This window comes from Phyllostomus discolor, chromosome 3 (assembly GCF_004126475.2).
Source record: "Phyllostomus discolor isolate MPI-MPIP mPhyDis1 chromosome 3, mPhyDis1.pri.v3, whole genome shotgun sequence".
NCBI classification, from domain to species: Eukaryota; Metazoa; Chordata; class Mammalia; order Chiroptera; family Phyllostomidae; genus Phyllostomus; species Phyllostomus discolor.
Window position 1 is genome coordinate 195605147 of NC_040905.2, and position 23574 is coordinate 195628720.

At 39.7% G+C, this 23574-nt stretch overlaps 1 protein-coding gene across 1 annotated transcript in view; it reads left to right on the top strand.

Moving 5' to 3' along the window:
• The window catches only part of MUSK (muscle associated receptor tyrosine kinase), an 83753-nt gene extending 62711 nt beyond the window's left edge, over positions 1–21042 (top strand). The window contains exons 8-15 of the mRNA XM_028522233.2: positions 326–332; positions 8101–8364; positions 9472–9647; positions 10297–10320; positions 16235–16436; positions 16944–17135; positions 18467–18615; positions 20224–21042. Coding sequence (XP_028378034.1) covers positions 326–332; positions 8101–8364; positions 9472–9647; positions 10297–10320; positions 16235–16436; positions 16944–17135; positions 18467–18615; positions 20224–20906 — 1697 coding nt within the window. The 3' untranslated portion in view covers positions 20907–21042. The remainder of the gene's footprint in view (positions 1–325; positions 333–8100; positions 8365–9471; positions 9648–10296; positions 10321–16234; positions 16437–16943; positions 17136–18466; positions 18616–20223) is intronic.
• Positions 21043–23574: the final 2532 nt, after the last annotated feature.

A 23574-nucleotide genomic window follows, 5' to 3' on the forward strand; every position in this document is an offset into this window, starting at 1 on the left:
CCTTGCTTCCCTGAAGCACAGTCCCTGGGTGCCTAATGGAGGGATATGAGGAGCTATGACAGTGCCTGGGCTGGTGGCATCCATCATTGCTTCAAATTGAAAAGAATTCAGTTCCTGGAGACACTCAGTATTTTCTTAATCTCCTTCTCCAGCTCTGCCTGTTACTGTGGTATCTGGCCTCCTTGCTGAAGCAAACTTTTCAGAAATTCAGAGATTAAAGGTACCAGGGCTATCTCTTGCAAACCACAAGATGAAAATATACTAACTTTTGCTTCTTTTTCCCTTTAATCTGGTCTCCTGTGGGAACTTTCTCTCCTGTTAAAAGAATGGAGGTAAGATACTATTATTATGTCAATGTTTTGTTTTAATTTTTGTTTGGCATGCCATCTATTGTCTATTTGCTGAGCACTGTAATCTTGCAGAACCTTTCTAATTTTGAATCATTTTAATACTCTTACAAGATGATGAGGAAAACGAAGACAGGTGACATCTATTGCATACTTACGATGTATCAAGCACTGTTTTCAGGGCTTTACATGCATTATTTAAACTTATCCCCAGGAAATCCCTGAAATAGGTACTATTATTATCCCTATTATGCAGAAAAGAAACTGAGACTTTCTTTGAACTGGAGAGTTCCAGTGATTTAAGCAGCTGGTAAATTATAGGCTTGGAAATGGAACCCAGAATTCTCCCTCATTGCTTTATCATGTGGATAAGAAAGTATTACCTTGTAATACAACATTCGGCAATTTACAGTGTTTTATTTGCAGTAAGACTGACTTTCATAAAAACTCTATGAGATGTAATAACTATTTTTATCTAATTTTACAAAGGATGAACCTGAGATTAAAATTAATTAATAGTCATGATCATGATAATAGCAGCTAATTTTTATGGTACATTTTGATTACCATTTTTCCCGTATCAACATTTCAGCAACTTTATGGGGCAAGAACTATTATTATAAGAACAAATATTAGTTTTTAAAAAAACTTTTATTCTTGTTTAAGTACAGTTTTCTGCCTCCTCCCCAGCCCTCCCCAAGAACACATAATATTTACGTGCAGAACCTGGTGCACCAAGAATTGCCAGGACCACATAGCAAACTACAAAGCCTCAATCTGGTCTCAGGTAGACAGACAAGAACTTAGATTGGTAACTCCTATACTAACCACAGTTTAGCACACCTGTCCTCTCTATGTACTTTTCAACCACTCCCTCTATCCCTGGCACTGTAAAGGAAAGTAGAGAAATAAATAAATATCTGTGCCCTCAAGGAATTTACATTTTACCAAGGGAAATGCACACACATACACAGATTAATTGCAAGACAACATAACAATGGAAGCATGCATTACAAATTCGAGGACCCAACAGAAATAGATCATTCACATGCACAAAAAGGCAAAAGAAAAATTTTAAACTCATTAGTAGTCAAATAAATGCTAATTAAAGAAAATTCCATACTATGTTCTACTTGTGATAACACAAGCACTCAAAAACTCTGCTGGTAGAAAGAAAATTACAATACTTTTTCTGAGCGCATTTGACAATTTTTACTAAAAAACTTCAAATGGTTGTGCCTATTAATTGGATAAGTCCACTTTTAGTCATTTATGTTAAGAAAATAAGTGTATGAGGCAAGGTAATTCAAAATAACCCCTTATTTTTTTAGTGAAATATATGAGCAGTTTCAATATCTACCAATAAGATAAGCTGATGTGACTGTAGGACCATGTTTTTGAAAACCGTAATAGCATAGACCAATGTTTGTATCGTGGTAAGTAAAAATGCAGGATACAAAAATGTATTCATAAAATAATTCTAACTAAATTATATACTGTCTATGTATTCAATATACAGCATATGTAATACTGTATGTGTTATACTTATGTATATATGGATTATAACTGAGATATGTACAAATATATAAAATATATAAAGGATATATATGTGGCCAATATAGTAAATTTTCCAAATTTTTTAAATTTAAAATGTTGTCTTTATATCACTCTGCTTTACATAACAAATAGGTGGTCATTTTAGTCAGAAGAAACACAAGAGGTGGTTTTCAGAGGAGGCCATGTCCTTCTACTTGAGGACACTGGGTTTAGCATTTCAGAAAAGTGACATTTGATCTATGTCTTAGAGCAGGGCTTGGCCAACTTTTCCTGTAAAGGGCTGGATATTAAGTATATTTGCCTCTGTGGCCACACTGCTCCGCTCTGCTGTTGCAGGGCAAAGGCCACATAGATCATTCATAGATGACGGAACATGGCTTTGCTCCAATAAAACTACTCATAGACACTGACACTGGAATTTTTTATTAATTTCCCCTTCTTTTGACTTTTTCAACCATTTAAAATGCCACCACTATTCTTCGCTCACAGGCAGTATAAAAACAGGCAGCAGGCTGAATTTGACCTGTGGGTTGTATGCGGATCCTGCCTTAGGTAACGAGTCATATACAAAGACGCTAGGCATGAAAGAATAACAAATTTCAGTTTGCCTTGGAGATTACAAGTAGCATAGAACCCTGGTCATAACACTTGTTGGGAAAGTACAATGGGAGACCAGACAGTTGGTATTTAAAAAAAGATTTGTCCACATCAGAGCAGAGGTACAGGTGTGCCACCCCTAGGGAGGGCGGGAGAAGGTGTAGTGGGGTTGCCTTATCTCAAACAAACCATAGCTGGCTGTCGGCATGGACAAAGCAGTATGTGTTCACAGGGACTGGAGGTCTCCTTCATAGACACTTTTAAAAAGGTGACTCATCATGTTAAGGCAGACAGAATAAGAGTAAAATGTGTAGTAAGAATCCTTAAATAGTCCATTTGACCAAGGAGAGTTGTCTGTTATAAAAATTAAAGTCTGACGCGCAGGTAAAGGCCCAGAGGTTCCTGGGCCAGCACCGCCTCCCTCCCTAATGGGCTTTAATGGTCCCATGGAATAACCAGGGCCTCCGCCTTGCAGCTCCTCCCACGGAGGACACCAGGCTTTTCTTCTGAGCCTGAAATTTCAGCTGGCAGGACCACGGTGACAGATATCATCGGGTGAGGATTTAAAAGTAAAGAGAACCGGAATTCCAGTCAAGATGGAGGCCTAGGTAAACATGCTTTGCCTCCTTGCACAGCTACAGAAAAAACTACAACTAGACTACAAGAGAAACATCACCCAGAACCATCAGAAAGTCGAGCTGTATGGAAGTCTGACAACCAGGGACTTAAAGAAGCCACATTCATCCAGACAAGTAGGAGGGGTTGAGATGCAGAGACAGATGGAGGGGTGCAGAGAGGGGAAGAGGGTTGGAGAGGTATGGAGACCACAGAGTGGTGTTGAAAGGCAGTGGAATGGGCCATCCCACATCCACATGTGGTGGATAAAGATCAGGAGGGATACCTCCGGAGCAAGGGAGCTCAGCCCCAAACCAGACCTCCCAGCCTAGGAATCCAGCACCTGGAAGATAAATGCCCATAACTTTTGGCCATAAAAACCAGTGGGGTTTGGAGCAATGGAAGAAACTGTCAGATTCTCCTCTTAAAAGGCCCACACAGACTTAGGACCTGCAGACCCACCACCTCTGGGATTCCATGCAACAGCTGGAAGGGCACAAGTGACATATAAGGAGCAAGTGAAGTGACTGGAAACAGGGCAAGTGCTGGGAGACAGCTTCCTCCCAGGCAAACCTCCAAAAGCCAGGCAGTGGCATGTCCCCTCTCTGACCCTCCCCTACACAGAGGCACAAAGTGGTAACATGGGTTCCCCACCCTGGTAATTACCTAAGGCTCCACCCCACACAATTTACAGGTATGCTTTTCTACAATAGGCCACACTACTAAGACAGAGAGTCAAAGCAGCTCTACCTAATTAACAGAAACACAAACACAGGGAGGCTGCAAAACTGAGGAAATAAAGAAATATGGCCCAAATGAAAGAACAGAATAAAACTCCAGAAAAAGAACTAAACAAAATGGAGATAACCAACCCATCAGAGGCAGAGTTTTCAACACACTGGTGATCAAGATGCTCAGAGAACTCACTGAGTATGGCAACAGCATAAAAAAGACCCAAATAGAAATGAAGGCTATATTAAGGAAATAAAGAAAAATCTACAGGGAACCAACAGTGGAGGGGGTAGAGCCAAGAATCAAATAAACACTTTGGAACATAAGGAAGAAAAAAGCATTCAATCAGAACAGCAAGAAGAAAAAAAGAATAAAAAAAATGAGGATAGACTAAGGAGCCTCTGGAGTATCTCCAAATGTACCAGTATCTGAATCATAGGGGTCCTGGAAGGAAAAGAACGACAGCAAGAAATTGAAAAATTTGAAAAAATAATGAAAACTTCCCTAATTTGGTGAAGGAAATAGACATACAAGTCCAGGAAGCACAGAGAGTCCCAAAGAAGTTAGACCCAAAGAGGACTACCCTAATGTACATCATAACTAAAATACCAAAGGTTAAAGAGACAGAGAAAAATCTTAAAAGCAGCAAGAGAAAAGAAGAGCATTACCTATGAACGAGTTCCCATAAGACTGTTAGCTGATTTCTCTAAAGAAACTTTGCAGGCAAGAAGGAACTGGCAAGAAGCACTCAAAGTGATGAAAAGCAAGGACCTACAACCTAGATGACTCTATCCAGCAAAGATATCATTTACAATGGAAAGGCAGATAAAGTCCTTCCCAGACAAGATAAAAGCTAAAGGAGTTTATCATTACCAAGCCATTATTATATGAAATGTTAAAGGGGCTTATTTAAGAAAAAGATCAAAGCTATGAACATTTAAAAGGCACCAAATTCACAACTATCAACAACTAAATCTAAAAACAAACAAACAAACAAACAAAAAACCAACCTAAGCAAACAACCAGAACAGGAACAGAATCATAGATATGGAGATTATTTGAAGGGTTATCAGCTGGGATGGGGAAGGAGGAGAATGGGGGGAAAGGTACAGGGATTAAGAAGCATAAATTGGTAGGGACAAAAAAGACAGGGGGAGGTTAAGGACAGTATAGGAAATGGAGAATCCAAAAAACTTGTAACACAATCCATGGACATGAACTAAGGTGGGGATTGGTGGAGGAAACAGGGGTACCAGATTGAGAGGGGCAAAGGGGGGAAATTGGGATGAATGTAATAGCACAATCAGTAAAATATATTTAAAAATAAAAAAGGAAGTGAAAAGGGGGGCTTGGGATCAAATATCCATTGTTGCCTCTAAAAAGAGAAGCTTGACAGAAAGGAGGACCAGCCAGGTTTAGCTTGTCAGGAGGCGAGAGAGGCACTGGCTCCATGTGCAACATTAACTGGCGGTTTTGGAGAGAGTCCAGCAGATCATTCCAAAATAACTAGCATTCTGAGAACAGATCCCTGTGACCTCTGCCCCACTGTTCAAATGAACAACAGAACCAGCTGCTCCTGGTGTTGCTCCATCACAGTCCCGAGAACTGCTTGCAGAGAAACATGCTCAGTCGGACAGGGAGGAGTCTCCTCACTGGCAAAAGTCAACAAGAGACACCATTGGAAATTCTTCACATTCATCTTGTCCCTCGATTTTTGCTCGAGGTTGAAGAACAAATTGGCTCAATTCACCTTCATGTTTTACCTCTAATTTGATTAACTGCATAAAATTAGACGTTTATAAGTCCATGAAAGAGAAGAGAAAAAGGAAAAGGAAGTTGTTAAACTCTCAAACTATGATGAGGCAGCCTCTGTCTCTCTCCGTTTATAATAAATGTATAAAACATGGATATATTTGGCACTGTATATTATTTCTTACCTTGTGGAGCTAATCCTAGGATAGATATACTGCCAAAGCTAAGTCTTCAATGCCCCCAGATATATTACAGAGATGCAGACAATTAACAAGAACCATTTACTTTGTTACTGTGGTTTTTTCCCAGCATGCAGAGGGTTTTCACAGGCTTATTATCTCGAAGCTCATAGAAAGGAAAACCAAAACTGCAACCAAGATCTCATTTCTATTCCAAACTTACTGTTTTTTCTTTTATTTTTATACATTTTTTGTATTATGTAGCTAATACTCAAAAATAAATGAGGACTCAATACTGTTATACCAACTGAAGTTGTTAAAAAAAAATTTAGGGCTTTTTAGGAGAAGCAGCAGAAATCCAGAGTGAGAGATCATTTAATAATTGATTATTAATAATCCTTTTGTCTGACGCTATTTTTATTTCTTTCTCTTTTCTTTCTTATTCTTAGTTTCCAGTGTTTTCTGAAAAGTGTGTTTTTGTTTGTGTGGTTAAGGAAAAACTATGAATGCTTGTAATTTTTAAAAATGCAGAAAAAAACAAAAACAAAGCCATTCATAGTTAACACGTGACAGTAACCCTGCATGAATCATTCTCAGCTCAGAGACAGTGGGGGAGATATTTCACTTTTACATGATATGGCATTTTTTGATTAAGTGAAGAGTCCCACCTGTGCTTATCCATCCTCCTTTTTTTCACCAAGATATTATACTCATATGTGAGACCATTTTGTAAGCAGTTTGAACTATTTCTGGTTACTAAGTAGTATTATTCAGTTTCTTAAAGCACAGAATTCATGCTTCTCTCAAAGTTTCTTGATATCTTAGATCCAGTTCCTTCCTTAAGAAGTGGGGTCATAGCTATTTCTCTGGGTGTTTTCTCAACCTTACCTGGCCCAAGTTTTCATGGAAGTTTTGCGTTTTCTTATTAAAGGCCTTTGTTTTCAAAACCCCCCAATGAACTACATGTACTGAAATTCATGTTGGCTAAATAGGGAAAGGCAAGTATGAATTAGAGAAAAATTCTATGTTGCAATACATTATTTTAAAGTATACTGTTTCTTGGAAGTTTATCGTTTTACCTGAATAAGTCATATCTCACTTAATAGATTTGCTTTAAAAACTAGCCACTAGTGGTTTGTAATTTAAGTATCAATTTTTCAAATTCAAAGGGGTCTTCTTCTTAACAATTTAAAATTTGCCACAAATTCCAATTTGTTTAATTTCTTATCTCAAAATCCTTTATATAGAGATAATAAGAAAATGCTAACCTCCAACAGTTACACAGATTAAATGAGGATACAACTTGAGCTGTGCATCATTATTAATGATAGAGTTCTGATGAAAGGCACAAAACATAGAGAGATCATCACAGTGCCTACATATCGGTGTTCAACAAATACTTGTCAAGCGTGTATAGGAATTAGGATTATAAATCCTAGCAGTCTGTTGAGGGGGCAATGAATATAGGAAATGAGTACCAGCAGTGTTTTCTATCCTCCTGGCTGTTCTCTTCAATTGCAGATAAGCTTTTAATCTTATTTTTGTGCTCACTAGAATTTAGTTTTTCTACACATGCCTTACCCAGTAACACACAATAATCTGAGTTCAGAATAATCACTTACATCACTTACAGATTAGGACTCTGGGGCTCTGAGTCACCATATGATTTTCTCCCCCAAGACACATGTTGAGAAAGTAAAGTAGCAAAGCTGAAGCTGCTACTCAACTCCTCTGAGAGCCATATCCCCGCTCTTCCCACTTATGTGGTTTTCTTTGTATTTCTTAATGGAATGCTGGGAAGACGTGCGGGTGAGAGAATCTGAGTGTGGAAGGCGTCACAAAGATGTAGGCATGCGACAAAATCCAGGTACTTCACTACCTGAACACATAAATAAACTGTTTGTAAAGCTTTGGATCAGAGTATTTACTAAGCTCGATCATCTGTTGATCACCATGGTGAATATGTTTTCGATGTATTTGTTTCCCTATGTCAGCTTATTTGTAAGAAGCATGTCAGGCTGCTTAACTAAGAGCAATCAGATTCTATTTATAGTGACAATAATAACAATACCCATAGTTTCCAAAGCTTTCCAAATTCATTATCGTATTTGATCCTCATAACAGCTCCCTGGAGTAGCTAGCGGTGATGTAACTGCAGGTGGAAATGAAGACAATATGCAGATAGAGCATTTTGACCAATTTGCTCGTGCAATGTTCTCCTATCTCTGTGATGCAGATGTGGAAGCTGAAAAAAAAGAAAAGGCAGACCGAGTGCTAAGAAATAGCATGTGATTGGGAACATTGTTCATTGCTTCTTTCAGCCAACCCCAGAAAGATAACAAAGGCTACTGCGCCCGGTACAGAGGGGAGGTGTGCAGTGCGGTCCTGGCAAGGGATGCTCCTGTTTTCTTCAACAACTCCTACGTGGACCCCGAGGAGGCCCAAGAACTCCTCGTCCACGCCGCCTGGAGTGAGCTGAAAGCCCTGAGCCCGCTCTGCAAGCCGGCTGCTGAGGCTTTGCTGTGTCACCACATCTTCCAAGAGTGCAGCCCTGGCGTGGTACCTACTCCTATACCTATTTGCAGGTAAAATTTAAAAATAAATAAGTGGGAAAATGTACTTATCAAGTTGTCATGTGCATTAGTAACGGCAAAAACTGGCTTTTGTCCAAACTAGAAGGCAATTAACTGAACAAAATTCCTACCTTGTAAACCACTGATGATACTTTATAATACAAGGGCTCTGAGCTTCTAGAAAATATCAAAAAAGTGTAATATTCTATTGCCCTTGTTATTGTTCACAGTATCATTTTAATAAATATCGCTGCTTTCTATAAAATAAAAACAAAAATCCTAAACTAACATGGACCTCATTAGTAAGCCAAAATAGAGAAGGGCAAATAAAACTACGTTTCAAGTGTTTCAGGATTATTTGTCAATAAATATGAGATCATGAAGAGCATTTCAGAATATTATTTTATGGTATATGCATTTATTTTAAAATACATTCCACCCAATATTCCAATTACAGTATTGACGCTCTTGTCTCATATGGGGACGTGAGGGGAGGAAGTAGGCAAGCACACACAGCAATGGGGCGGGACTCAGCTTCTCCAAAGCCAGGGCTCAGTGAGACCTCGGTGCCCCCCCATAACCTGCCAGGAAGGCGGTGCCGTTCCGCTCTGGAAGATGAGCACGCAGAGGTGAGGACTGTGTTTCTCAGGCCGCGCCCACTGACCTCAAGATTATAGGAAATCCTTCCCGGCTGGAAACTGATTGACAACGATCCATGGCTTTTAGTATATGTGTTTTGAAAATTCCAGGAACCTTGTTTGTGTACCTTTATAGTTATATTAATATAAAGTCGAGAGAATACAGATTATGGGTTCCTAATCTACTACCTTTTGATTTTAAAAGTTCTTATTTTTCCCAAGGAAAACAATACTTTACATGTAATCTTATTTTCAAAAGTAGCACTGTTTTAAACACAAAACAAGATACCATTTCATCTCACAGGATAATATACTTCATAAAGTCTTGCATTATTTACAGTAAAACTGCCCTTTCAAAACCGTTTTTGCAAGAACAATGTACTAGGATGATGTTTTGAAAATAAAGAATTTAGGTGCCGCCATGAAGTTGGTTTTAACATGCCATGACTCATCAAGTGTTGTTCTTCACGAAATGTTTCAGAGAATACTGCCTGGCGGTCAAGGAGCTCTTCTGCACACAGGAATGGCTGGCGCTGGAAGAAAAGCCCCGCAGAGGGCTCTACAGATCCGGGATGCACCCGCTTTCTGTGCCCGAATGCAGCAAGCTCCCCAGCATGCACTGGGGCCCGCAGGCGTGCATCCAACTGCCATACTTAGGTAACCGAGTTCTCTCAAGGCTTTGGAGGTTAAGAGAAATGTACTGGGAAACTAAGGTGTGCACTAAAATCTCCTAATGTTTCTAGGCATTTCATTTTTGTTGTTGTTGTTCTGCCTCCCTCGGATATCTAATAACAAAACCCTACCGCTATCCTAATTGCACGGGTTAGGATAAGGATCTACTTCATTTGTTTTAAAAGAAATTAAAGAGTACTTTTGACTGCTGCTTGAGATCTTACCCTATTTCATAAGGGGATCTTAGGAGAGCTTGTTATATTTTCTGGAATGTACAGAGAAATGGCTAAGCAATTTCTCACACCGCCAGAGGAATGGAATAAAGGGCTAAAGTCCTCTTTCTTCGCCAATGAAGCAGATTTTTTAAGCATGCAAAAATAAGCCACATGTTTGTAAATGCTGACCTCCCAAAACAAAGCCGAATCCCTGCATGTTGCTTTGATGAACTTTTGTGGAACTCTAACAGCTGGTTTAATTTCAAAGACGCCATCCTTTCACAACTGAATGCAAAGAATGTTTTCCAGTTGCATATGAAAGGGCTGACCCAGAACTCCCTGTCCTTAGCACTCTCTTACAGAACACATGAAATATCTGGATGCTCACTTAAAACAAATTTTTATCCTTTCCCCCTCAGATTTTGTAAAAGAAAACCTAACAAGTAAGTAATTTCGTTTGTGCCCTCAAAACCTTATGTGTATGTAAGTGGGTTCATGCATGTGTATTTTCACTCATACTTCATACTGTCCAGAACAGAATGTACAGCTTGTCTTAAAGGCTTGCCACTGTAATCACTCGGCATAAAACATGAAGGAAAATCGTGGGAGATCTCAACTTACAGCTTCTCACTGGGCTATGGAGAGCACCACATTTAGTGAATGATGCAAATGACATCTACTTCAAGGTTGTTAGCTTACTCGATCCCTTGTATGGCTCTAAAACAAGCCAAATTGCAAATGTCACCTTTTGACTTTGCATTCATGATTTTTGTGTTAGCTAAATAATTGGAGTGAAAACAGATATCTTTTTCTTCATGGAGCTAATTCACAATCTTTATTTGTGACAACAGATCCTTCTTTTAGAAGACAGTTTTTTTTTTTTTTTGACAGCTAATTTCCAATAAAAAGCATATAGGGACAAATCAAATGATTTTAAAATGATTGTCCCAAAATCCCTGGGAAAGAATTCAAGAAGTTTGCTAGCATAGAGACATCCTTTAGGAACTAACTTCTATCAGATAGTGGTTTGACCTACAAGACTGCAGAAATCTTCGGAATGTTACTAGAAAAGTTTTTTTATGTCAATAAACTCACTCTGATTTGAGTGTTCTAAGGCTTAAGTCATATTCACTTCCTGTGATACATTTCAAAGCTAATCACCTCTGCACTTGGCTAAGTGCCAGGACTTAATTTTTTCAGCTTACTTAAAGGACCAGGACAAAGTATTAAAAAAAGAATGCTACTGGTTACAACTGAATGTCTCAGACATTGTAAACAAGAGCAGTAGGGAAAATAAACAAAAAAAAGTTTATTATTCTGAAAGCCTGTCAAACTGTTATTCCCGAATTGAAAATGTTTCTATTTATTGTCATATAAGCAACCAAAGTTTACTCAGATTGGACTTTTAGTGTTGATGGTGGTCTTTGTTATCCTTCAATTGTTTGCTCCCTCATCCACGCCAGCAGTTCATGGGGGTTTGCTGTGTGGGAGGTGCCGTCCTCAAATCCTAGGTTACATGGGAATGGCATGCACAAAAATCATCCACACTTCTGCCTCTTACACAGATTATAAAGATATAAGTACAAATTAGTTACAATAAACTCATTTTCTATTCTTAAAAAAACAGTTTTACAAATGAACAAACAGGACAGACAAAAATTCATATGCTCAGACAACAGTGTGGTGGTTACCAGAAGAAAACGGGGTGCGGGGAGGTCACAAAGGGTAAAGGGGGTCAAAGATATGGTGACGGAAGGAGATTTGCCTTTGGGTGGTAAATACACAATGAAATATACAGGTCATATAGTACAGAATTTTACACTTGAAACCTATATAATTTTATTAGTCAGTGTCACCCCAATAAATTTAATAAATTGAAATATATATCTATACAATATTAAGGTAAAATTTAATATTATTCCCCCCAAAAAGTTCAATGAAATCTCTTATACATGTGAGAAAATGAACTCCAAATGATCATTTCATCTGCATATGCGATGGGAAATATCTAAAGGTGTGCTCCCTGAGTTACACACAATTATTATTCAAGAAACTGGCTCCAGCTCATCAGGTAGGTCAACAGTTAAACAAAGCAGGCACCCATATTAGGTAGTGTCTCGTATTATACGGGAATGTGTAAAGCCCTCAACTATTGCTTGAAGAGTTTCTTGATTCCCGAGTAAAAGGGATATCACCAGTTCACTTTGAAGGGCTTTGGAAGATCTTTGTAAAAATTATTAGTTTATCTTTTGCTTTATTTTCTACTTACTTGAACACACAGACTAGAATTTAGAACTTTCAATTTTATCACTTCTTTTGCTGAAGAGCAATATCTTTTTAAGTATTTAATACCTGTGTACTCTTTTTACTGTTTGTCTGTTTAGCAAGCATTTCACTCATCTTGAATTCCTGAGTGCTCTGGAAATGTACATCCTTCATGTATTCCTCAGACAGGTTTGGGTGACAATTTCTGAATACTCACATATGTTCAAAGTAGTTTTCTTTTACCTGGATAGTTGAAAGCTATATTAGCTACAGAATTAGAATTCACGTGAGTGACATTTCTTTTCTCTCAGTAGTCTAGAAATGTGATTTCACTCTGTTCTAGCTTCCAGTTTTGGAAATGAGCTGTCTGCATCTTGTTCCTTTTCCTATAAGTAATCTGCTCTTTCTGTGTACAGAAACAAAGTAAATTTCCTCTTTACCCTTGTTATCTATCTGGATGATAGAAATCCTATATAATCACGTGTTACTGAACATCTCTTTCTGACTCCACATTCTGGGCTTCATATTGGTAGCTTGAAGTCAGCCATGATGGGAGTATTAATCCCAAGGAAGTTAGGCTGCACCTGAGATCTTTCAAAGCAGTGAGCTGATCATGTGGCTCCACTATTTAAAACCTTGTGATGATTCCCTCCACTATGGGGCCAACTCCAAATTACTTAACTTGGTGCACAAGGCCTTTTACGACCTAGCCCTGACTCCCCAACTCAACAACACAACTTTCAGATGTACCTTTGGAAAGGCACCACAGCTGCTTAGCTCAGACCCTGATACACATTATTCTTTCTTCATAGAATACTCTCTCCCCACCTACACACACACACACACACACACGCACGCACGCACGCACGCACGCACAAACGCGCCTTCAACCAGGATTGCCTACTAAGCCTTTGTATTTAGCTTCATTACTTACCTAGAAACCTGGCTCAGACCTGGAGTCCAACTACCCCGGATGTTCATAAGCACCCGGTTCTTACTGTTCTTGTAATGCTTTGTATGTTTTATTGCAATTACCTGTTTACTAATTATTTCCCAGTTAAATACTTTACACGAAGACGGGTCACGTTCACCATAGTATTCTTGGTACCTACCAATATCCATTTAGTGAATACATTAGTGTATGGATGAATGACTGAATAAGACTCCCCTGATGTTCAGAGGCAAAGGGTAAAGGATCAAATCATGCTGAGGAGAGAAAGTTGAAAAGGAAAGAGACTGCAGACCCAAACTCATCATGGCAATCCAAAGATAGAATTAATGCCACTCCAAGGAAAATCAGCACAAATAGATCAGAAACAATAGTCAAGAAAAAATAAATAAAAGTATCCTGAAAGGAAGAAGTAATTAAACCCATAAAGCAAAAAATTATTGTTCCAACTATGCAAATTCCTGTATTTTCTAAATAAACCCTATTAAATTATCAAGGATTATTCTTTTAAGATGCCACTGAATTCTATTTTCTGATATTTTTGAGAAAAATTATGCTTATATTTACTATGAATCCCACAATGTAGTACAATGGGATTACACTACAAACTTTATGAATTACCTTCCTCACATGTAGATTATGGTATGGATTTCTCTGAAAAGCCCAGATAACAAAAACTGTCACTTCTCCCTGACTCTTAACGATTGCTCCTTCTTGGTTATTAGCAGCAGGTTTCACTCTCCAGTGGGCCCCCCTGGCAGCCCCTCTTGGAGGGATTAAAAGGAAAACCTTTGAGTGACTCAGTCCGCAGAAAATCAGAGTAGCTTTCCTATGAGTTAGAGCAGAGCCCGGGAAGTCTGTTAAGTGCACCACTGCTGAGATGCTGGATGAGAAGTGCTGTCATTGGTCCTGCGCAGAGGTTTTACTGCTGTGTCATGTTTATCAGGCCCAGGTGCCCACTGGCATCACCATGGTGACCAAACTTGGTCTCCACAGGCTTCAGAACCACTTGCTTCACTCTGGGTGCTCAAGGCACAATCACTGCGTCCACTCCTAGGCCAAGAAGTCATATGCATGCAGGCACCCCTTGTAATCTCTGCTTTCACACATCCTATTTCAAGTGGCTTTAGGTACCTACTGCAAGAACATTTCTTGACCTTTTTTGTAATGTTCTATATGAATATGTTTCCTTATAGTAAATCATTGTTCTTGTACCATATTGCAGTCAAATGTTAATATTTCATTTTGGATCTTTTAAATCTACATTTAATAATTTATGAATGTGCTTTTCTTTTGTGCTAACATTGTTAGGTTGTGATATCAGTGTTATAGTAACTTCCTAAAATAATTTGAAACATTCTTCTCTTCCTGGAACATATTAGAAAATATAAAAACATTATCTCTTCCAAGATTGAAGTAATGCATCCATAATTTGATAATGACTTTAAAATTTCCTAGTGATAGTTATATTCAGATTTTCCAATTCTTCAAACTTAATCATTAATATCATTTTGCTTAAGATTTTAAAAATGTAATTGCATAATTATATTATTTTACTTTCATTGACCTTTGAATCTACTGTCATAATTCTTTTATCATTCTTAATTTGTATGTTTGTGCCTTTCCTATTTTTTAACTTTAAAATTCCACTGATTAGGATACTTAATAGTATTTATAAGGCCAACTATTGGCTTATTTTTAATTCTATCATTTGTGGTATGTGTATTCTAACTTACTAACTTCTGCTTATACATGGCTGTTATTTTATCATCTATTTTCCTTTGTTTTCTGTAGTTTTTTTTTCTTTCCGGACTCTTAAGTTAAATATTTAGTTCTTTCATTTTTTTTATCTAATGGAAAGAGATAATGCTATGAGTTTATTATTCAACACACTTTTGGCCAAATGCCATACACACTATTAGGAAGTTATTTTCTAATCTGTAACTATGGCCACTTTTTACTCCTTTGCTGAAAAGATACTGAATTTTTTTTTTAGATGTCCTATTGGATTTTATTTCATCTATTTTCATTGCATTTTGGCCAAATACTACATATGCATAATTTCTGCTTTTGACTTTTATTGAGCTCACCTTGGTGGCCTGACAAAAGACCCTGTCTGTCACTGCTCCACAAACACTTTAAGACGAGGTTGATTCTCTCCTTTTAGGGTACAAAGTTTATTCTTAACTATTAAAACAATCTTATTGATTATATTATTAAAATACTCTGTATCCATGTTTTTGTCTTCACTCAATCCATTAAAAGGATTTAAAACATAATTAATATGGTTGTTTTAGAGATACACAAGGGACTTTGCACCCCACAGAGTGATGTGAACATGGACCCTTTGGTTCCCAGCAGTAATGCAGATTTTACTGGGTCTCTACGTTGCATGGACCTTTCTCATAGGAGTCTGATGGGAGTCAACTTTTAGATGAACTAACTTCTGCTCATTCATGTTCCAATGCCTCCATTTTCATCTTCTTCCATTCATTTTATCGTTTGTAAATCAACAGTATAAAAGCTCAGCTTCAGACAATCCTGACTTTAAGTATAATTTCATTAGAAAATTTTATTTAATAAGAATTTCCATGATTGTTGTCAGGTCATAAAATAGTATGATGCAGTGTAAAGAGCCCTAGTCCGGGATCTGCATTTGTTGTGGCAAAAAAAAAAAAATTTTCTCTAAGTCTCATCTTTAAAATTCTATGATGCTATAAGCTGGATTTGCTTACAACTAGACCTCACTGGATTCTTTTTCTTTTTCAGATTTTATTTATCTATCCTTAGAGAGAGGGAAAGGGAGGGAGAAAGACAGGGAGAGAAACATTGATGTGAGAGAGAAATATCGATTGGTTGTCTCTCACACACACCCTTCTTGGGAACTGAACCCACAACCAGGCATGCACCCTGACTTAGAATAGATGACCCTTTGCTTCCTGGGACAGCACCCAAGTAACTGAGCCACACTGGCCAGGACTAGACCTCATTGAATTCTTACAACTGCATTTTATAGATGTATAACCAGGGAGAACCTGATATATAAAAACACATTCTTAAAATTTAATTTAGTTCACTGATGGCTTGACTACAAACATTGCATCTTAAAAGTTTAAGGTTCATGAATTATTGTTTACTTTCAGCATTCCCACCAATGACGTCCTCCAAGCCAAGTGTGGACATTCCAAATCTGCCTTCCTCTTCCTCCTCCTCCTTCTCTGTCTCACCTACATACTCCATGACTGTAATAATCTCCATCATGTCCAGCTTTGCAGTATTTGCACTGCTTACCATAACTACTCTTTATTGCTGCCGAAGACGAAAACAATGGAAAAATAAGAAAAGGTGAGATTCAAGTTTAAGCGAACTTCATGTAGTAATGTTTCAAAACCTTCATATATAATATCAGAATGGGGAATGGGAGGCAGAATACGTACAACTGCCAGTCTCTTTATGACATCCATTGCATCACTTTAAAATTAAGCATCCCCACCAGAATCTTTAAATATATCAATAACTTTCTGCATAGAATCACATGTCCTCAGGTTAAGTTTTCATAGCAGATAGAAGCTAAACAATAATTTGGGAGAATATGGTTTTTCCTGCTGCCCACCTTCCCCCTCATCTCCCTCGCCACTGCTAGATTGGACAGTGACAAGATTCCTGAGAAAATGTGACTTTTGGCTGCAGATCAAATAAAATACTTCATTGCTCTAAAATGAAATGACCTTGGGCTGACTTAGTCTGAGTTATTTGTTGCTAAGTGTTGCATCTCTTTAGAACCCAAGTCTAAGGACAATGACCTCACCTGACCCTGAGCTCACAACTGTTCTTTCCTGTCTCAACCTGCAGAGAATCAGCAGCCGTGACCCTGACTACCCTTCCTTCTGAGCTCCTGCTAGACAGACTCCATCCCAACCCCATGTACCAGAGGATGCCGCTCCTTCTGAATCCCAAATTGCTCAGTCTGGAGTATCCGAGGAATAACATTGAATATGTGAGGGATATCGGAGAAGGAGCATTTGGAAGGGTCTTTCAAGCAAGGTAAAGTGACCCACGGAAAAAAAATCTCTCAGCCCTGGCTGGCATAGCTCAGTGGATTGAGTGCGGGCTGTGAACCAAAGTGTCACAGGTTCGATTCCTAGCCAGGGTACATGCCTGGGTTGCAGGCCATAACCCCCAGCAACCGCACATTGATGTTTCTCTCTCTCTCTCTTTCTCCCTCCCTTCCATCTCTAAAAATAAATAAATAAAATCTTAAAAAAAAAGAAATAACTTAAAAAAAATCTCTCCACTGAATTACATGGTGTCTGAAAAGTTATCAGACCATTCTCTTGATGCCTATACAGTGTGTATAATAGTTATTATCAAATTAGTTTAGTTCTTCATGTCATTAACCTTATTTGTATTGAGTACCATAGTTTGAATCTAAGTAATTTCCCTCTCTGTTGGAAAAGAGGCTTGCATATATGGGGAGAATCTTCCTTTGTACAGTCTTCAAGTTACAAGCAATCAGCAAAGGTTAATCGTCTTTCCTTTAAAAAAAAAAGAATTTTGACATACATTTTAAATCATAATTTCTTGCATCATTCTTAGTAAACAATCTCAAATTTACTTGTCTTCTGTTTTCTATTGCTGTATTCTCCACTTCGGTTAAAGTTTACTCTGAACTAGGGTTTCAGTTTGGAAACGCAGGACCTGATGTGTGTAGATACTAAACCGATGTTCATAGAATGGCAAAACAGAAAAGGAAAAAATCATGTAAGGATGTCAGAAAACAAGGAGGCATTAGGCCCAATGCCAGCCCTTCGAGTGAGCCTGGAGTAGAACACCCGCTCTGCGTGGGTCAGAGGGTGTGAACACCTGTGAGGACCACCCTGTCCTGGTGCTCTTGGGCAGGACACGACTTTACATCCCCTCGAAGCAGTCCTGGTGTGATGTTTACACGATTAAGGAAAAATCTCACACAAATAGTTATTAAAGACCAAAAATATGCAGGTACCATTTTAGGTGCTTTGGGGATAGAAAGATGAGTGAGTCATGCTCCCTGCTTTCGAGTATTTTAGATTCTGGCCAGAGATTGAGGAGTGAGGATGGTAATGATAATCCCACTGGGTCTATGCCCTTTTAAATTCCTACAATTGATAAATAATGCATCTTTTCAAATGTAACCTATGTTGAAAATTGCCCCAGTGACTTTTATTAATGGAAATCAAGGAATTTTAAGTACGTTGTACTCTGGGTACCTCTCTTGGATTCTGTGGCTCTGGGACAGGCTGCCTAAATGGGGGGTGTATGTGAATATGGGTGGATACGATGTGACTGTGGACAGTGCTCCTGATCTTTGATACCTTTTGGAATGAATGCATCTCCAGGGCTCCGGGCTTACTCCCCTACGAACCTTTCACCATGGTGGCAGTGAAGATGCTCAAAGAAGAGGCTTCGGCAGACATGCAGGCTGACTTCCAGAGGGAGGCTGCTCTCATGGCGGAATTTGACAACCCTAACATAGTGAAACTCTTAGGTATGAAAGTACAAGGGGAGCAATTCATTGTCTCAGAAAATAGAGGCTTTGCAAGTTTTTCCCCCTTCCTACTCCACTTATGCTTTTTTTCCTTCTTCACTACTTGAGCAGGAAAATGTCTCTGTTCTTTCCATGTAATGTGAGGGGCGGGTGCCCCCAAATCCAGAATTGCCTTCTGGAGGGTGGGACCTCGTAGTAGGCTTCCCCCCGGTGAGTGTTCTAGGAACTCGTCTGTATCAGCATACCAGCCGGCGTTGTTGTGAGAGGTTGCACTGAGCTTCAGTGCATTTTTTTTTTGAAGACTTTTCCAAGGCATTAGCCCATTTCAGGATGGGTATAGGAGCGCACCCACCCACACCATGCTGAGTGTTCAGCAGTTTTTGACCCAAAACGGCATGACCTCTGTGTCCCACCCTCTCTAGTCACCCAATCTGGCCCTGAGCGACTTCATTTTTGTTTCCCTGGATTAAAAAAAAAAGTCCTCAAAGGAAAATGTTTTGCCAATGTGGAACAGGTGAAACTAAAAACAGCAGAATCACTAAAAGGCATCAAAATTGATGAGCTCAAAACTGCGTTGAGCAGTGGGGAAAAGTCTTGATAGGTTATTGCATCCAATGGAGAGCACTTTGAAGGTGACTGATGTTTTAACATGTAAGAATAAATACACAATTTTTATAAATAAATTCCATTTTGGGGGGATCCCTCTTCATATATTCTGTATCAAGGAGTGGACCATTTCATTAAATCACTTCAGTTCAAAAAACTGGGTTTTAAAATTTTCTTTAATTTTCTCTCTAGTGCAAACAAATACGCTTACTGTTTGCTAAAGTCTAAGTGAAAAACTAACCCTAAAATGAATAAGCCCAGATAAAAGTATTATTTCTCTTCCTTTTGGAACAGAGACTTCTAATTTTTGCCCCCACAATAGATCTTATCATGTTTTGATGGTGATGTAAAACTGTCCAAATGATCTAACATTCCAAGTTGCCCAGTGTCCCTGTCAAATGCAGCCAGATGTTAAGATGTACAAATGTCCTGCTGCCACAAAATCTGAGACTCTTTATATTGACATTTTTCCTTTCTGGAATGAATATCATAAAATGTAAATTTCAGAGTGTTTTACTGCATCAACCTGAAACCTTCATCTAAGACAATTGCCTTACATTACATACTCAAGGCCAACATCCACTCATACATTCATTCCCGGAACACTGAGTACTTGCTCTGCCAGACATGTGGTCAGTTTGCAGAATGTAAAGAACACGGTCTCTATTTTTCAATGCTAAAATGTTGGGGTTGGGGAGACTTCAGATAAATGGATGAGTGTGGCATAGGATAGTACATACCGTGTTAAAGGATGATGGGGGGAAATCTGACACTGGCAGGGTCGGGAGCTAAGGCAGCCTATGATTCATGACAGACACCCTGCATCTTAAAAGGTACATAGATGTTTACACGAAGAGATAGGGTCAGTGTTTGGCAATGAAGCTGTCATCAAAAAAAGCCGGGGCTCCAGGTTTCCTCATCTGGTCCTTTGCTTTTAGAGTGGGTCTTGCAGTGTGCCGCTTTCAAAAACCCCACCTGACCACGGATGTCATTTGGTTCCAGGCGTGTGTGCTGTGGGGAAGCCCATGTGCCTGCTCTTCGAATACATGGCCTATGGCGACCTCAACGAGTTCCTCCGCAGCATGTCTCCTCACAGCGCGTGCAGCCTCAGCCACAGCGACCTGTCCGTGAGGGCTCAGGTCTGCAGCCCTGGGCCCCCGCCCCTCTCCTGTGCTGAGCAGCTCTGCATAGCCAGGCAGGTGGCAGCTGGCATGGCTTACCTCTCGGAGCGCAAGTTTGTCCACCGGGATTTAGCCACCAGGAACTGCCTGGTGGGCGAGAACATGGTGGTGAAAATTGCCGACTTTGGCCTCTCGAGGAACATCTATTCGGCGGACTACTACAAAGCGAATGAGAATGATGCCATCCCCATCCGCTGGATGCCGCCCGAGTCCATTTTCTACAACCGCTACACCACGGAGTCCGATGTGTGGGCCTACGGTGTGGTCCTGTGGGAGATCTTCTCCTACGGCCTGCAGCCCTACTATGGGATGGCCCACGAAGAGGTCATTTACTATGTGCGAGACGGCAACATCCTCACCTGCCCTGAGAACTGTCCCCTGGAGCTGTACAATCTAATGCGCCTGTGTTGGAGCAGGCTGCCTGCAGACAGACCCAGTTTTGCCAGTATACACCGGATTCTGGAACGCATGTGTGAGAGGGCAGATGGAACTGTGAGCGTCTAAGGTCGAAGAGGTGCAGATAAAACACTGCTGTTTCGTCTCAGACTCTGTGAGCCAGAGGACTCCAGTGCCAGAGGCCCAACAAGACCTAGAAAGGGCCCTAGCTAGTGTGGCTCAGTGGTTGAGTGGGCCTGCGAACCAAAGGGTCCCAAGTTGGATTCCCAGTCAGGGCACATGCCTGGGTTGCCGGCCAGGTCCCCAGTAGGGGGCGCACGAGAGGCAACCACACAGGCAACCACACGTTGATGCTTCTCTCCCTCTACACATTAATGTTTCTCTTCCTCTCTTTCTTCCTCCCTTCCCCTCTCTAAAAAGTAAATAAATAAAATCTTGTAAAAAAAGACATAGATAGGAAAGAATAATAGCAGATAGGAGTAGTATGTTGTTTGTTTCCAGGGCAAAACAAAGACAGTGCAGAGTGAACCAACCTATGGAAAGTTAATGAGTAGAAACCTCAGGCTAGGAGCATGTCAGATAACCAGAGATAACTCCTCTTCCTTATGAGGCAAGTTTGTATTCCATATTGTGCAGGAGAGGATGTCATCTGTTCAGTTCCTGCATTAGCTGGCAGCAGAGTAAGACTCTGCTGTATTAAGTTTATATGAAATGTGATACACAGCTTCATTTTAATAGAGTTAATTCCTGTCCAATATGACAGTAATGTAGCTTCATGTAAGACATTTAAGTAAAACATAGAAAACTAAAAAGAGAAACCATTCATTGTCTCCCCACCCAAAGATGGATGTGGGGGGGGGTTTTCATTGAATTTCTTCCTTGCGTTTAAAGGATACTTTTATATTTGTCTCTAATCTGCAGAGTTGTGGTTTACTAAGAAATAAAATGGTAAGTCAGCAAGGCTTTATTCTTACTGTGATTTTTAGTTCCCTTTTCTGTCTTTGTGCTTCTGTTTTCCTTTGTATGCACCAGCAATGAATTTAATCTGCTTATTTTAGTCCTAAAGTCTTTCTGGAAAAAAAAAAGTTTTTGTATCTTATGAATTTATCTTTTTCTTTGAAATTTTTATTGGTACCTTTTTCTTTGCCTTACACTTTGTTTTCCTTTCCCAGGCTGTCTGTCCTTTTTCAGTTCTTTAGCTATTTTTTCCTTTTATTTCACATGTGAAAATAAGCACTCTGGCCAAAATAACTTCTGAAATATCATTGTGAACTGATATTATATACCTTTTGTAAGGTATCACCACTTCTTCTGGGTCTGCTTTTGAAACCAAGCGTTTTAAATTTGCCATTCATTAATTTTATTGTTGTAGTCTGCTAAGTCTCATAAACCATTGTTTATAATGTGGGATTTCACAAGGTGCTCTCATGGCTGCAAGTTATTTCAAACATGATGTTTTTTGTGCCTTCTGACTTTTTTCCTTTTAGAAACCAATTTAATAGGCAATACAATCAATATAGTGTTGCTTACCAACTTTCTGCATGACAACCCATCATTTCCCACTTTATGATTCTTTTAAAAAAAGCTCTGGAACTCAGATTCCGGGTGCACTAGATTTCTCGGTGGAGCTCCACACAGCGCATCCCTATCCAAGGCCAACATGAATGATGTGAGTGAGAACGCAAATTACCCTGCAGAGCGAATAAACAGGGAAGAGAAAATAGCAGCCTACACTATGCCTGCTTACTCTAAGTCACACTAATTGGCGGTTAGGCACTGGAGAAATGGGCTGAGTTCTGGAAAGCAGACTTTCAACGATCTGCCAGAAGCGCTCCACCTGAAATCTCCAAATCCACCTTCATGCAACAACTTGTTGTCTTTGCTGCAAAACCTCCCATTTCCTATTCATAGTCAGTCCAGGCAACCAAGAGAAAAACATAGAAATTACCCAGGCTTTGTCCTCTCCTTCACCCCGATATTCTATCAGTATTACTTTCTAAAATCCTCCTGCTCACATTCCCTCCCCTCCGACTTGATTGCTTGGTACACAGTCTCTGTCACTGCCTCACTGTCTATTATCTCATTTCCCTCCCTTCCTAGTCCAGAGCTGAATTCCATGGGCTATGGCAATGGAAGGTCGTGTATATTCATAGTTCTGATTTATAAAAAGGGAAATTGGAAGTTAGGATTGAGACATAACTAAAGAGGTGCTTTCCACAAAGGTCCTGATTGCAAGTTCAAATCAAGACAATCTCTCAAAGGACTAGATGAATAAGGTTGCAGCATGAGTCCGAAACAGAAAGCCAAGAGGCCAAGACAATGGGGAAACTAGAGCAGGCCACCCTCAAGTCTAGAACTTTCATGTGCATATCCATGGCATATTATAAATGGTCGCACATGCTCTGCACACTTCAAAGACATCTTCAGGTTTTGTCAGCCGAGGTAATTTTATTATACAGGAAAGACAACATGGAAATCGGGCCAATGGGAAAAGCTCACCCACAGCAGAACAGGTCTGGACAGTCACTCAGAGAACCTACCCCATGGCTTGTGCTGCAGGGGGCGCTGCGGCCCTCAGGACTCGGCTTCCACAGCCTGTGTGAGCCAGCCAGCCTCCCTCCCCACTGCAGAATGGGAGCCCAGGCTTTCCTGTCTTTTTCTCAGGGCTTCTACAGCCTCACTGGTTCTTGGTCTGTGTGTGTGCTTTTAGGATATTCAAGAAAGCAACACACACAAAAAAAATCATAGAAATATAGGAAAATACAGTGAGTGAGTG